The sequence below is a fragment of the Cervus elaphus genome, chromosome 8 (assembly GCF_910594005.1).
Source record: "Cervus elaphus chromosome 8, mCerEla1.1, whole genome shotgun sequence".
NCBI classification, from domain to species: domain Eukaryota; kingdom Metazoa; phylum Chordata; class Mammalia; order Artiodactyla; family Cervidae; genus Cervus; species Cervus elaphus.
Genome location: NC_057822.1, coordinates 15,198,852 through 15,213,278, shown reverse-complemented (window position 1 = coordinate 15,213,278; position 14,427 = coordinate 15,198,852). Strand labels below are relative to the sequence as shown.

The window sequence follows — 14,427 nt, the reverse complement described above, 5'->3', positions numbered from 1 at the left end:
GCACAGATAAGCTGGAATTCCGCCTTGCTGTCATTCATTCATTCATTCATACAGCCACACTGATTGAGCATCTACTAAATTCCAGGCACTTTGGAGGAAACAAATGAATCCTAAATTCTGAGTGTAGATATCATCGTGAACCCCACTCTAAAGATGATGAGCCAGAGGTCCAGAGAGGTCCAGTGATTGCCCAGCCTCCCACTGCTGGTAAGTGGCAGGAAAGGGAGGTTGTGAGGATTTGATTTCTGGCACTCTAGACAGTGTGAGACAGGGTACAAACTTCTGTACAGGGTGCAGTGAACAGTAAAGATTGCTTGGATCAAAGAAATAATAAAAATTGAAAGGTTAGTTTATGTTGTAAGAAGATCTTGAATACCAGGGGCCTTAGACAACCACAGACAGAGGAGAGTCCCTGATGGCTTTTAATCAGGGATCAGATCTGTGCCCTAGGAAAATTAACTTGTGATCTATCCACAAGGCAGATTATAGAGAGAAGAAACTGGAATCAGAAAGACCTATTAGAAAGTTATTACAACACTTTAAATAAAAGGAATTTGACGCAGCATAATGCTGGAGTTAAATCATGGTCTTTGCTTTTTATTAACCTTGAAAGGTTAAGGATGTACATTCCCCCTGCCCCAAAATATCCTGGAGTCTTTGATCTATGAACTTCTCTAAGCTTTCATGAGCTTTGTTTCCAGCCTCGGCATGTACTAGCATCATCTGTTCCTAAAACAATGGCCTTCCACAAGCAGCACAGGGTCGGGTAGGGTGGGACAGAGAGGAGGTCCAGGGAGGGAGGGCTGGGAGGCCAACAATTGCCTCTCCCAATCTTGGTAAACACAAGTGTACTGTGCCTAACTTCACTCTTTATACAGATCTAGAAACTTCTTTAAACTTCCTTCTTCCACATTATAAATCCCGAATTTTAAACTCTTCCTATGATAGCCACCCTCCCCATCAGATTGTATGATCATCTAGCCCAAACCTCTTGTCTCACAGATAAAACCCTAAAGTTTTGGGAAGGAAAAGGACCTGTCTTGGGCCACACAGCCAGTGGGTAGCAGGACAAGCCTCTGACGCTCTTAGCCTCTCTGACTGCACCATCTCCAGCTCTCAGCTCAAACCAGCAGCCCCTAGACGGACTCTGTTCCCGGGATAGGAATTCATGGTTTGGGGATAAGAGAGAACAAGTTTCACTTGAGTCTTCAGTGATACTTCCCCTCATCTGCAGATCTTTTTGACTGCTAGAGCCTATCCAGGCACTTCATGGCCTCTGCAGTATCTCTTGGGTGTCTTAACAAGGGTCATCTTAAAAATCCCTGATTACTAAGTTTGACTGATTAACAGTCTTTACCTGATTGTTGAGTTTAGAGCCGTTCAGGGTGAAATTAGGAAACAAGTCTCAGATTGGGGTCGGGGTCAGTTTATAATCACCAAATGTCTGCTGGCAATTTCCAGTTGGATGTTCTACCATCACCTGAAGCCCCACACATTTCTCTCAAAACCACATTACTGTCCATGTTTCTCTCTGCCACAGTTCTCTGTCATCCAGGCTATAGCCACAGTCCATCCATATTCCCTCCTCTGCCTCCAACAGTAGGTCACCAAGAAGCGTTTTGTGTCTCTTCAACACCTCTTGTTTCTGTCCTGTCTTTTCCATTCCTGCTGGCTTTCTGCTTGATACTCCACATGGGCTTGTGATGAGATAGCTGGGAACCTATGTGTAATATCGACAAAATTCAAGAAAGAAGGTACCTCCCCTGTGTGTGCAGTCTGCTTCCTTTGCACCTGTGTCACAGAATCCTTTTTAAATGTTAGCTCAGGACCCAGAATTGGCATTCCCCTCATTGGCTGGGAGCCTGTGGTTGTAAAAATCCACTTGTGAGCTTCCAGCCGTGGTCCTCTATGCATTTGCACAGCACAGCCTCTCTCTGCCGGCCCTCCAGCTATACGAGTCTCTGCTGAGGATAGCTTTTAGGCAAGACCAGTCCAACTGAGCGGCCCTCAAGCTAAGCTGGCCTGGATGCCACTAGTCAGAGAGTGAGCAAGGTGAGAACGCCCAATCTCTGAGCTGAATTTCCTGAACCCCTCCTGTCCATAACTCATGAGCTGGACACTGGAGGGATGATGAGAAAATATAGGAATCCTTACCTCCACGAGCCAGCCTGGCTAAAAACGGAAGGAGAAAGGGGAAGCAGCAAATGGCAACCTCTGAATCCCAGTCCACAACAATACATTTATTTATTCAGCCCTCATCTACTACTATGTATCATACGAGGTTCTAGATAAAGCCAAACGTGATTGTTTCCAATCATCAGGGGTTCATGACCTGTAAGGGAAGATAGCTAAGAAACAGTTCTTATCCATTGCGATACATGTCATTATGGTAGAGGTAAGCCAAGGACACTCAGAACCTAAGCTAAGACTGAAATAAGACTTTTAATAATATGATTGAATATCGCTTCTCGGCCTTTTGGCTAAGATCAAGTGTAGTATCTGTTCTTATCAGTTTAATATCTGATACGTCCTCTATCCGAGGACAATATATTAAATGGATTTTTGGAGCTGGGAGTTGGAATGGGAGCTTGCTCCGTCCACTCCACGCATCGACCTGGTATTGCAGTACTTCCAGGAACGGTGCACCAAAGAAAAAAAAAAAGACAAGAAAAAAAAAAAAGAAGAGAAAAAGAAAAAAAAAAAAAAATGATTGAATATGCAAATTAAGTGACCGCGACCGTGTGCCAGGCACTGTGCTGTTCACATTATGTCATTTTTCTCTCATTTGCACAGTTTTTTTGTGTTTTTTTCTTTCTTTCATCCTTACAACTTTCTGGGCAAGAGCTATTTTTGTTTTTGGTTTTCAGACAAGACATCTGAGGCCTCTAGAGGTTAAACAGCTAGCCCAAGGTCCTCCACTTGTAACAGGAGGAAACTGTGGTCCAGCCCAGGCTGCCTCCCACCAGAGTCTGAGGACTATCTGTGCAGAAGGCCCTCCTTGGAGGCGGCCTGGTCTGAGCAGAGCCAGGAGGGTGACTAACAGCCATCCTTACAGAGCTGGGCTGGGTGATGGGCTGTACCTGTTGCAAACATGGATCAAAGCAAGTGCAGGGCATGGAGGAAAGAGAGAATGTAGCCCCCTCTAGTATTCAGGGTTTCTCTGAACAGCTGGCATGACCTAAGAAGGCTTCACAGAGGAGGTGAGCTTTACACTGGACTTTGAAGGCCAGCCAAGGGCCCAGTGTTTCAGCATAGGAAGAAAGCAAGAAAACAGAGAGAGAGAAAGTCAGGCCCTAGCAATGGGCAGGCTAAGCTCTCGGCAAAGGAGGAAAGAGATGAAAGCAAGGACATTGAGTCTGGAGAGCCTTCTTTATGTGGATGTGGGAGGCGGCGCAGCTGGGGGGACACAGCAGAAGACCAGGCCAAGCCATGCCACCTAACCTGGCCTCTCCCTCTTCAGCCTATGCTCAGCTGCAGCCGCACCAGCTCCTCTCCCCGCCATCCTCAAAGCACCTGCAGCCCCAGTTTGTGATGCAGCAGCAGCAGCAGTCAGCACAGCAGCAGCAGCCGCCCCAGCCATCACGGCCGGCGCTCCAGGCCCCATCTCATCCCCAGCTGGCCTCGGTCCCTCCGAGCCTGGCCCTGCAACCCAGCCCAGAAGCCCATGCCATGCCGCTAGGCCCAGTCCCATCCACCCTGCCTCTCCAGTGCCCTGCTGCCAACCTGCACAAGCCTGGCAGCTCTCAGCAGTGTCCCCCTCCCACACCAGACACTGGGGCTCACAACGGATATCCCGAGGGCCTGGCCCACACCCCTCAGCGCAGGTTCCAGCACGCCTCAGCTGTCATCTTACAACTACAGCCTGCTTCACCGGTGGTGAGTAAGCCTATCCCAAGGTCCAGGGAACAAAGAGGGAGGACACCACTCAGGCCATCCCACGGCCCCCACTGGGATGTGTATCTGGGTGGGCTGAGCATCAAAGTCCTCGCTGAGTACTCCAGGAAAGAAAAGGGGCCTCTCCCTAACTTGGGGCTGGCTGAATCTTAATGTCCTTCTACCCAAGCTCCACAGAAACGGGGGATGCGTTCAGGAAGGCAGAGACAATTCATGAGCAAATCACATCTGTCCTGTCCTTCAACAGCCCCAGCAGTGCACCGCTGATGACTGGAAGGAAGCGGTACCTGGGGAGAAGTGTGGATCGGAGACTCGGTCTGGCCCATCACCGCATCAGCAAGCCATCGTCACTGCGATGCCAGGTGGCCTGACTGTGCCCAAGAGCCCGAACATCCAGCAGTCCCCAGCTCACGGTATGAAGTGTAGCGGGGCCCTTGGGGGAGGGGAGAGAGTCAGCCCTCCTTGCCACCCCCTGGCACATTGCACTTGGGCCTCTAGAATGGGAAGGAAACTATCAACCCCAAGCAGCAAGAAAGAAGCTGGGTAGGTGGGATCAGAGAGTGGATTGAGAAGATGAAACAAGGATAAAGAAAGGGGACCCAGAAGGTATAAAAGGATAGAGAAAGAAAAGAATTGAAAGTTCTAGATGAGGCCGGCCTGTCACTGCTGTCAGATGTATCCACATAGCCATATGTCAGGTTGAGAGTTCACCCAGCGGTTCAGTTGTCTCAGTCCTCTGCTCCGCTTGGTATGAGAGAGTGTTCTTGAAGTTGGTGATATGACAAGGTGGCTGCATAGCACACAGATGAGGGCAATGCCTAAGGGGATCTAGCAGGGGATTCGTGGAAAGCCTCATTGAAGGAAGAGTGGCTCTGCTCCCAGCTCCCCCACTGAGCGCTCAGTGTCAGGCAGGCTTCTCTAAGACCTGGGTTTCAGGAGGCTCCACTGATCCCTCCACCCTGACAGGAGAACCACGGTGGTACCTCTGCCCCCACAGCAATCCCCTCACTTCCCTTTCCTTCTCTGCCAGTCTGTGCAGCCATCTTGGCCCAGATCTTGATGACATTCTGAGCCATGGGCCACGTATAACTCAGGGAGGCAGTTCCATTGTTGAACTCAATGTGCTGAGAGTGGGGGTGGAGAGAACCAAGAGAAAGGGGGGGTTGGAAATGGAAGAAAGAGAAATGAGAATAAAAGAACTTTGGGACAAAGTAGTTATAAATGTCCTATAAGGAATGGAAGAGGGATCAAGGAAAAGAAAAGCAAAGGAAAGCAAAGAACATTCGAAAAATTAAAAGAGAGGAGATCAGAGTTCTCTTGACAAATTGCAATGAAAAGGGGTTCACCATTTTGTAAAGCAGCCCATTTCACTGTGGGATTGCTCTAATTATCAGAAAGTGGCTTTTCAAATTAAGCCAAAGTCTATTGTCCTGGAACTCCCACCACTGGCTGTGATTCTGTCTTGTGGATTGTAATGGAGTCCATCTCCTACAGTGTGTGTAGACAATTATCATGTCTCTTTCTTCTCCCCATCCCCCCCATTAAAAAAAGAGAGAGAAAGAGAAAAAACATCTCCAGGCTAAATATTTGAGATTTATTTCATTTTTTACCTATCACACATCAAGACCTCCCATTTCCACCATGATGATCATTCTTGTCTAGCCACATTCCACCCTTCCAGTAATTCTCTTAAAGTGTGATTCCCCCAAATGAAGCACACTAATTCCGAATATAAAAAGATGCTAGTGACCCAAGGTTGGCACCTAGACTTAGCTTTATAAGCCCTCCAAGAGGCAGAGCTCTGCATAGTATAGTAGAGAGGAACTAAAATTTGTTGAACACCTACTATATGCCAAGTTCTGTTTTCCTTTGCTCACTCATGATATCCCTGAGAGAGCATTACCATTGTCCCCATTATTTAGAGGAGGAAATGAAAGGCTCCGGGTCTCAGAGGTAAGAAAGGGCAGCCCCATAATTCTGGCTTCAGGGGTAATGCTCTCACCTGCCTTCATCACGACATTGCACCTATGACTCCATGTTAACTCCCCCAACCCAAGGGAATGATACCCTTGGTTCACAGAGCACTGTGTCTTGTGAATCCCAGAGGGGTTGGGCTTGGTTTCGGTTTCTGTTTTCGTGGTTTCTTTTTATGTGAACTGCTATCATTTCAGGTCCCCTCCATCTCAAACTTGTACAGTTTATATTGTAAGCCAAAAGGTTATTAATTATATCCATTCAGTGGTGTCTTGTGAATTTAGCCCACAGTTCAAGGCACACCAGAAAATGGTAACAGTTGATAGCTAGCATTTAATGAGTCCTCTCTGCCAGCTTTACATGCATTTCCTCACTCAATCTTGCCAATAACTCTCTGAAACTAGAACCTTTATCATGCCCATTTTCAAGATAAGAAAACCGAGGCAAGAGAGAATAAGTGATGGGCCAGGAATGTTTTATATCTGAATTTTGTCACTCATTCTACTAACTCCTCTGCTTAACTTTGCCATCTGTATATTATATAGCATGTCTTTAACCAATTTGCTGATAGAAATGTTGAATAGGACCTGACTGAAGACACATGCCCAGTCTGCAGGTTGGTGATAATCAACAGTCTTTGTTCAGTTATTTGTTATCCAACAATCTCTGAATGAACTGACATTTGCCTTCCTTTCTTCATCTTGTCTATAAAACTCTCAAAATTTTTTTCTGAAATCTGGTTCAAATGATACACATATAACAAAGCACCCTGTTCCTAAGGTTCTGTCTCATGAGAAAAGTAAGTTTTGCACAATGGAAAACAACTGTCAACCACCCAAGATTTAAATATCCATTCTGTATTATATGTTTGAATGCCTGCTTTGTGCAAAGCACTGTGAAATGGGAGGTAATCCACAGAGAAAGAAGGTCTGTACCCTACCTTCAAGGAGCTTAAGGAAAAGATAAGAAATGCACAGGAAAAAAATACAGTAAAAGATAAGATATGATAAATGTCATAGAAAGATTATGGGTAAGTGCTTCAAAAGGTAAGACAGAAAAGTTACTGCTGAGTAGAGATTATCTGGGTAGATTGCGGAGGGTGGGGGGGATTGGGGTGGGGGGGGGGGAAGTGGCATTATTCTAGAGCAAAGGTTGGCAAACTACATCCTAAGGGCCAAATTCATCATATCACCAGTATCCCTACAGCCCACAAGCTAATAATTGTTTTTTACATTAAAAAAACATTTTTAAGACTCAAAAGAATATTTTGCGATACATGAAAATTATATGAAATCCAAGTTTCTGTGTCCACAAATAAAGTTTTATTGGAACACAGCCACATACATTCATGTAGTGTTGTCTGTGGTCGCTTTCCTGATGCAACAGTAGAGTTGAATGGTTGCAATAGAGACCACGTGGCCTACAAAATCTAAAATATTTACTATCTGATCTCTTACTGAAAAGTTTGCCAGCTACTTTTCTTGAGTCTAGACCTTTAGGAGAGGTAGGACCTGGACAGGTGGAGCTGAGCAGACGGTATTCCAGAAGGGACTAGTGAAGTGGATAAAAGTAGGGAGGGAGTAGTGTGGGCATGTTTATAGAACAAAATATAAGTGTAAGAAATGTAAGGACAGAAAGGGGGAGGAAATGTGAATATTAATGAAAGAAGGCATTGAAAAATGGGCGGTGGGGGGGGGGAGGGAAAGAAAAAGAGAGCAAAGTAAACCATCAGAGAATATAAAATAAATGTAAAATGTGGAAACAAAAGAGATGAGGCCTGAGGGGAAAGGGATGGGGAGACGAATGAATGCTAAGAAAGGTAAGGATATGAGAAGATACTGGAAATAGAAGTCATGTATGGGGAGAGGAATTCGGATCATCTATTCAGCATAAAGCTGGGCGTGGGGGATGGGGGCTTGTGAAGGTCTCACAAGCTCTAGCACGTCTACTGAATGAAGGTGCTTCCCCACAGTTCAAACCAGCGTGGTTTAGGAAAAGAACATTTACTGGGCTCCCACTGTGTGCCAGGCACTGCAGGCAATTTGTGTAAATGCCCTCAGTTAACCTGCATAGTAAGCCTAAAAAAGAGGTATTATCCCCGTTTATGGAGGTGTAACTGGGTCACTTTGGTCATTAGTTAACCTCTCTGATACTCAGTTCCCAGTGGGGAGGATAATGACTACTTGTGCGGTTATTGTGAACTCTTTTAAGTGAGAGGAGTGCGCGCGCATGTAGGGCTTGACACAAATTAAGCACTCAATTAGTGCTAGTCGTTATTCTTCCTGCCTCCGACTTGGCCAGGCGGGAGTCACAGTTCATCACCGCACTGGGGACTTCTGACGGGGCGAGGGCGGAAGTCGGCGCAGCGCCTGCCTCCCGAAACCTCACCGTGACGTCTCTAACCGGCCACCGGCCTTGCGGCGCCGTCCCGAGGGCGCCGCGGGGGCGGGGCCGGCGCGGCCGCACAAAGGAAGCGCGCGGCCCGGCTTCCGCGCCGGCGCCCCGCCTACCCGAGGCCCCGCCCCGCGCGCCCAGGCCCCGCCCCCGCGCCTCGCCCCGCCCCCGGCGGAGGCGGCCGCGGGAGCCCTGCCGGGACGCGCCGCATTGTCTCCGCGGCGGCTGCAGCCCTAGAGCGCCCGCCGTGCGCGCGCGCAATCCGCCGCCGCCCGCACCCCCACCCCGGCCTCGCGCCCCTGCTGCCCTTTGTGGACGCCGGCTCGGCCGGTGCGGTCGGATGCGCCGCGGCAGCCCCGGGCCCCGGCTCGGAGGCTCCCGGCGGAGAGGAGGCGGCCCGCCCGGGCCCGGGACCCCGCGCGAGGCGGCGCCCGGCCGAGGGGTTGCGTAGGCCCCGCCCGGCCAGGCCCAGCCGGGCCCTGGACAGGTCAGTGCCCGTGGCGGGGGAGGGGTTCTCGCCCGGAGGGGTCCCGCGGCCCGCGCTCGCCGCACCGGACAACGGGCACCGCCCTCCGGTGCCACTCCTGGCCCGGGCCTACTCGGCTGCCAGGCCGTGCCAGCCCGCGACTCTCGCCCTCCCGGCGCCGGGGAGGTGTCCTGCGCCTCCCCCGCCTTGTCGGGGGACCCTGCCTGCCCCTCACTCCCCCGGCAGCCGTTGCGTCACCCTCGGCGTGCCCAACGCTTCCGTTGTGTCCCCGCACGCCCCCACCCCCGCTTCGGTCCTCCGGGGACGGCGCTTTCCCGGGGATGGACGGTCCGCTTAGGGACAGGGCTGCTGGCATCCGCTGTACTTTCTGGGTAGGCGACTGCCTATCTTGGAGGGCCTGCGACTTCGCTGGAGAGTTTTGTTTTTAATCTAGTCTCACGAGGCTTTTAATTGGATGGAAAGGGACAAGCTGTTCTGTGTCCGTCCTCTCTTCCATTTTTAGAAGAGCGTTTTCTCTCCTTCCCATGCCAAATGAAGGCATATTGTATTGAGTGGGCTCTTTACATTAAAAATCGAGACCTGTGAGATTCCGTCGTTAAATTGAAGTCCACAGGGAGGGAAATAATCTGCCCAAGGTCAGGTCGCCAACTAACGGTGACCCTGCAGTGATGAGAACTCCTAGTCGGCGACTGCTATATTGCTGGATACCAGTTTGTGCCAGTGATAGCCCCACCGTCTCGGTCCTCACCCTCCCTCCCCCAAGGCCGCTTTTGAGACCTGAACAGATTTCACTGACACAGTTTCAGTTATAATCAACTTTCCTTTCCTTCCTGCTCCATACCTAGAATGTTGACCTTGTTGCCTTGCTGTCTACAGAGACACAGTTTTCTGTTCCTTTTCCTGCTTAACAAATCAGTGACCGCTCTCCCCCTTAGATCTCCCATCCCAGATCTTTAATCCTCTTCCATTAGCATATTGGACCCAGAGGATCCCTTATTGTGAAATAAGCTACCGACCTAAATCCACCATATGTCCCCAATTTTTCTAGGACAACCCCAATTTAAAATATTCCATCCTATTGTCTTATCAGCCAAGTGTCTCAATTTTTGGTTTAGAAAATAGTGTCATTTTAACCGTATCAGGCCCTGCTGTCCTGGCCTTTTCCAGCCATTTGACTCTGGGGCATAACTGGGTAATCCAATTACCATTCACTGGGGATTTTTTTATTCCCCACCCCACCCCCAGTCAACCCAAACGTTGGAACTGCTAGGATTACTAGATGAGTCTGAAAATTGCAGGCTAATGAGACAGGGCAATTCCTTCTTGCTCCTATATGTCTGCCCCCGCCCCTGCCCTCCCCAGTTTTTATTCTGCGTACAGGGCCTCAGACCTGTGGCAGTGTCTGTTGATTTAGGGCTTAAGTTGAGGTCACATGGGATATAGGGCTTCATAGCATTTTGACTCTAGGAGAGAAAGAAACTTACTGTGTTGGTTACAGAGCAAGAGGTTCTATCTCCTATCTTAAGATACCTGCACAGCTAAGTAGTTTTGGTTCCTCTCAGTTTTCACACACCTTGTTTGCCCTCCTGACCCATGCGAAGCATTGGCCTAGGCACTGTGAAGAATATAAAAGTGGTTTTCCCCGCTTCGCCCTCAACATCTGGATCTCTGTGTGGAAATAACCACACTTTTGAATCAGCTGATGCCTGTGTGTTTCCCACTGTTTCTGTCCCTGAGTTCCAGTCCCTGCCAGACGGGAACCAGAGCTTCTGGCTCGGCTCCTTCACAAGGGCTGGCTTCTTTCACAGAGGGCCCAGCAGATGGGCAGTGGTGCTCGTGCGGCACCTGCCCTTTCCAGGCACTCACCATGGGAGCTCTGCCTCTCAGCCCACCCAGGATCTGTTTCCAGGTTTGTCCATACACATTCGGAAGAAGAGATACCTTTTTTCCCCTCTTCAGCTTTAATCTCAAGTCCACTTTCTGTTGTTCTTGAGTTGGTTTCTCAGTTGTCCAACTGCATTTTTGTGAGCCCTAGCTCCTGTTTTCATCACCTCCCCCCCCCCACCCCCGCCTTTTTAAGCTGTTGCTGTATTGCTAGGTGGCACATAGATACTTCATGAATATTCGTATTTTTTCATGGCCTCCTAGCCCCGTCCACTTCTCTGCCAGGTCCTGGCTTAATTTCTAACTTGCCCTTGTCAGGTGCACTCAAGGTATTATTTCCACAGCCCTCAAAGTGAGGAAGAGTCTGCAGCTCTTTTTCCTTCTGTGCCAGTAATGATTCTCCTGGCTGTGGGCCTCTTCAGCCCTTGTTCCTCTGCATTGCAGTGGAGGAGAACCTCTGAGGAAGGTGTCTCATGCCTCTCCAGACATCCCTCCTCTGACACTGACTTTCTAGTCTAAACTGGTGACCCTGAGACTTCTCTTCCTGCCCCCGAGGCCCCTTCCCCCATCTCTGACCCTGTGCCTGTGCCTTGCTCTGGCTCAGCCCCAGAATCCACTCTTTTCAAACCACATCCTTTTTCCTGCCTTACTCATTTCCTGTCTCAGATACTTTGGATCCCTTGGATCTTTCAGTGGGAGAGAGAATAAGGGGAATAAATAGATAGATGATTTATAAACCTGAACTGTTCATGCCTCTGGTCTTGCATGCTCTTCCTTCGGCATCCCCTCTGTAGGTTTTCTTGTTTTAGGGGAAAGAAAACAATTACTATCTCAGAATTAAGAACCTTTCCCTGAGTGTGTGAATGTCTTTTTGTCTCTCTTTTTTCCTGTTGTGATTAAGTCTCTGTCCTCCTCTGGGCTGTGGGCCTCTCTCTAGGCATTCAGTAACTTATTTGCTGAATAAAGTTCACCCCTTTCCTGTCAAAGTCCTTCCCTTTCAGCTCACATTGATAGGTAGGTAAGCCAACATAAAGTTTAAATTGAAAAACTAGAGAATAGGATGGTGGTTCCAGTTCTAGTAAGGCTGCTCCATGGAAGTGTGACATTCACCGAGAGTTTTTATCTCCTCTTGGTTAGTCCCAGATTATATTATTAGAGTTCTCCCAGCTGTGCAGTACCATTTACTCTCCAGGCAGATTTGATCCCCTCCTGGAAAAGATTCTCCTCTGAAAAGCTACATCACATCTACTAGAAATAAGAATAAGGAAGCAAGACGCCTTCAGAAAAGCATAGTTTCTCTTTTATTCCCTTTCTTTGGTGCCAACTTTTGCAACTGGAAGATGAAGATGATGATTTTCTGTGGTCAGGAGGAATCTCACAAAAGTGGTTGTAGAATGCTTGGGTGTTTTCCACCCCCTGGAGAAACAGAGTAAGGACTAGCTGCCTTACGCAATCTGCTCCCATGAGGGCTTTTGCCAGTAACAGAAATGACTCTCTGCAGTGACTTACTAGCACCTTGTCTGATGGAAATCAAAGCTGGGACTAACCCCTCAAGGTAGAGTGATGAACATATACAGACTTATGTTTTCAGTGTTTTTATGGCCTGCTTTAAACTGCAGTGTGAGTCACCAGTTTGAAAGACTGTTTGAATATGTGTTCTGTTAAAATTGTTTCAAGTGGGCCTGTTCAAGATAACTTGAAATACTTATCCACAGTTCAAATAGATGCAGGTTTCATTTTAAGCATTGACTTATTTAAAATTTCAGCTAGAATTTAATTACATCAGAACACAGATACGATACTTGTTTTTAAAAAAAACTCAGAGACAAACCATCTTTAATTCAACTTTATGACATTTTGGGAATTGTTAGGAAAAGAATCAGCCATTTGTTTATCCAAGACAACAGTCTTATAGACTCAGGGCTTTTCCCCCCATTAGTTACAAAAGTAGAATATAATTGACATGAATAAAAAAATGTTTTTTTAATAGTTAATCTAGTTATATAATTAAGAATGATTAGTTTTTGGAGTTATATACTAAAAAAATAGCATATGATTTAAATAATAAATTGTTGCTGTGTGATTCATTGTAAAATCATCTAGGCCAGCATACTTAATGGTTTTTTCTTTTTCCTTCCCCTTCCAAATTATTTATAGTTAGTGAAAAGGGATGTGTTTTCCTATACTTTAAATTTCCAAATGATTTTTTTTTTAGTTCAGTCCAAAAGAAAGCATTCTTTTTACATCTGCCAAAGAAGTGATTGCTGTTAAACAGGGATTGCCAGTATTCTAAGATAAATCCAGATGTTGAAGAGAGTCCCAGTCTGCCATTGGGCTTTCTTTAAAGCAGAAACCTGTGTTTTGGATGATTTTCTTCTTAGCAGTGAAATTTGTCACAGCTTCTCTTAAGAAAAGATGGCTTTTAGATGCCATGTCATAACCGACTCTTCTCCAGTAGATTAGGAAGAGCAGGCCTGCTGCTGAATATTGGAACTGTTGGCAAGAAAATGAGAGTTCATGACTGCTAGGAGTTATTTTTGAAGCCCTAGTTGCACGGCTATTATGTCTCAAATACTGTATAATTATCCCTAGTTACTGATATCTTTAGCATATTTGAAAGCATCCATATGTGGCCTAAATCCACACTGCTATATTAAGATATTTTTAAATAGCCCAAGCAAATGACACTGTAAATTAAAACAAAATTAATATGAGCCAAATACTGTTTTTTTAAAAAATCAATTAAGTCCACATTTCTAGGCCTCCAGTATTAATCACTTCTGTCAGCTGATTGGTAGCAAAGTAGGGTGATTGAGAACTTAGACGATGGTTATTAAAGGGGGAGGGCAGTGTTTTCTAAGAACAGAAATGATCAAGAAGATTGATTTGCAAGATGAGAATAATCTATCCCATTATATAGACAAGGACAACCAAGGCTGGCTTTCTCTAGTGCATATTCTCTCCCTCCCTCTCTCTCTCTCTCTCACCCATTTCTCTAAGAGTATTGTTGCTTCTGCAGTTGGTAAACAAAAAAGGCATCGTATCCAGCCACATGGTGGCCTTTCCTTGTTATCAGCCTGAAGATAGAGAATTTTCTGAACATTTGTGGTTGTTTTTTTAACTGTTACAAATCCATCTTCCATGATTTTATCTTCAACTTTTTAAAGTAATTTCTTTTCACAGGCTAAACCACCTCCTGGCATTATAAGAACCACTGGGGAAAAGTGGTTCTTTTTCGGCTCCTAAATTCTTTCCTGGTTTCTGGGGTTCCTTTGTGTGATACCCTGAGACTCTTTATGAAATAAATGCATAGGAAGGGAATCTGGCACTTCTCATGTCCTTTGGATTAATGACTGTTGAAGGTGAATTGAGACGTGTGATCTGCCCTCAACGGCAAGTATATTTCCCTTGTGTTGCAGTTCATTGTCAAAGTGGAAGAGTAATTTCTTCCTGAAGCCTGAACTCGGGAGTGCCAGGACAGGACGCTGAGTAGGCCAGCGCACCTGAGGAACATGAGTGATACCTGAGTTTGGGCCAGTGAAAGAACAGCTGTGCTCTGGAGCCGCAAGAGGCCAGGCCCAGTGCACTGAGCCTGGGGCGGCTTCCTGGTCTCTTGAGTCTCAGTGATGGGAGCCCTCCAATGGCAAGTCAGGCCTCTTGCACTGCACTGTAACTGCAGTATCACATTTAATACTTGCCACAGCCACATGAGACAAAGATAAGCACCCCATTTTACAGATGAGGAAACTGAGGCCTACAGTAACTTGCCTGGGATAAAAAGCTAAGATTTAAGC

General features: G+C 47.1%; 1 protein-coding gene and 1 non-coding gene across 5 annotated transcripts in view; both read left to right on the top strand.

Annotated features, from left to right (window-relative positions):
* The window catches only part of PHC2 (polyhomeotic homolog 2), a 114,457-nt gene that overhangs the window by 82,888 nt on the left and 17,142 nt on the right, over positions 1 to 14,427 (top strand). For 3 of the 4 annotated variants that reach the window (XM_043909660.1, XM_043909659.1, XM_043909661.1), the window contains 2 exons: positions 3,461 to 3,876; positions 4,142 to 4,307. In XM_043909660.1, the coding sequence (XP_043765595.1) occupies positions 3,461 to 3,876; positions 4,142 to 4,307 (582 nt within the window). Of the gene's footprint in view, positions 1 to 3,460; positions 3,877 to 4,141; positions 4,308 to 8,450; positions 8,750 to 14,427 lie in introns of those variants that run through there. The other variant, XM_043909662.1, reaches the window with a different exon arrangement.
* LOC122699008 lies at positions 2,461 to 2,651 on the top strand. The gene has a single exon (XR_006342502.1). It is a non-coding gene; the product is annotated as a U2 spliceosomal RNA (small nuclear RNA).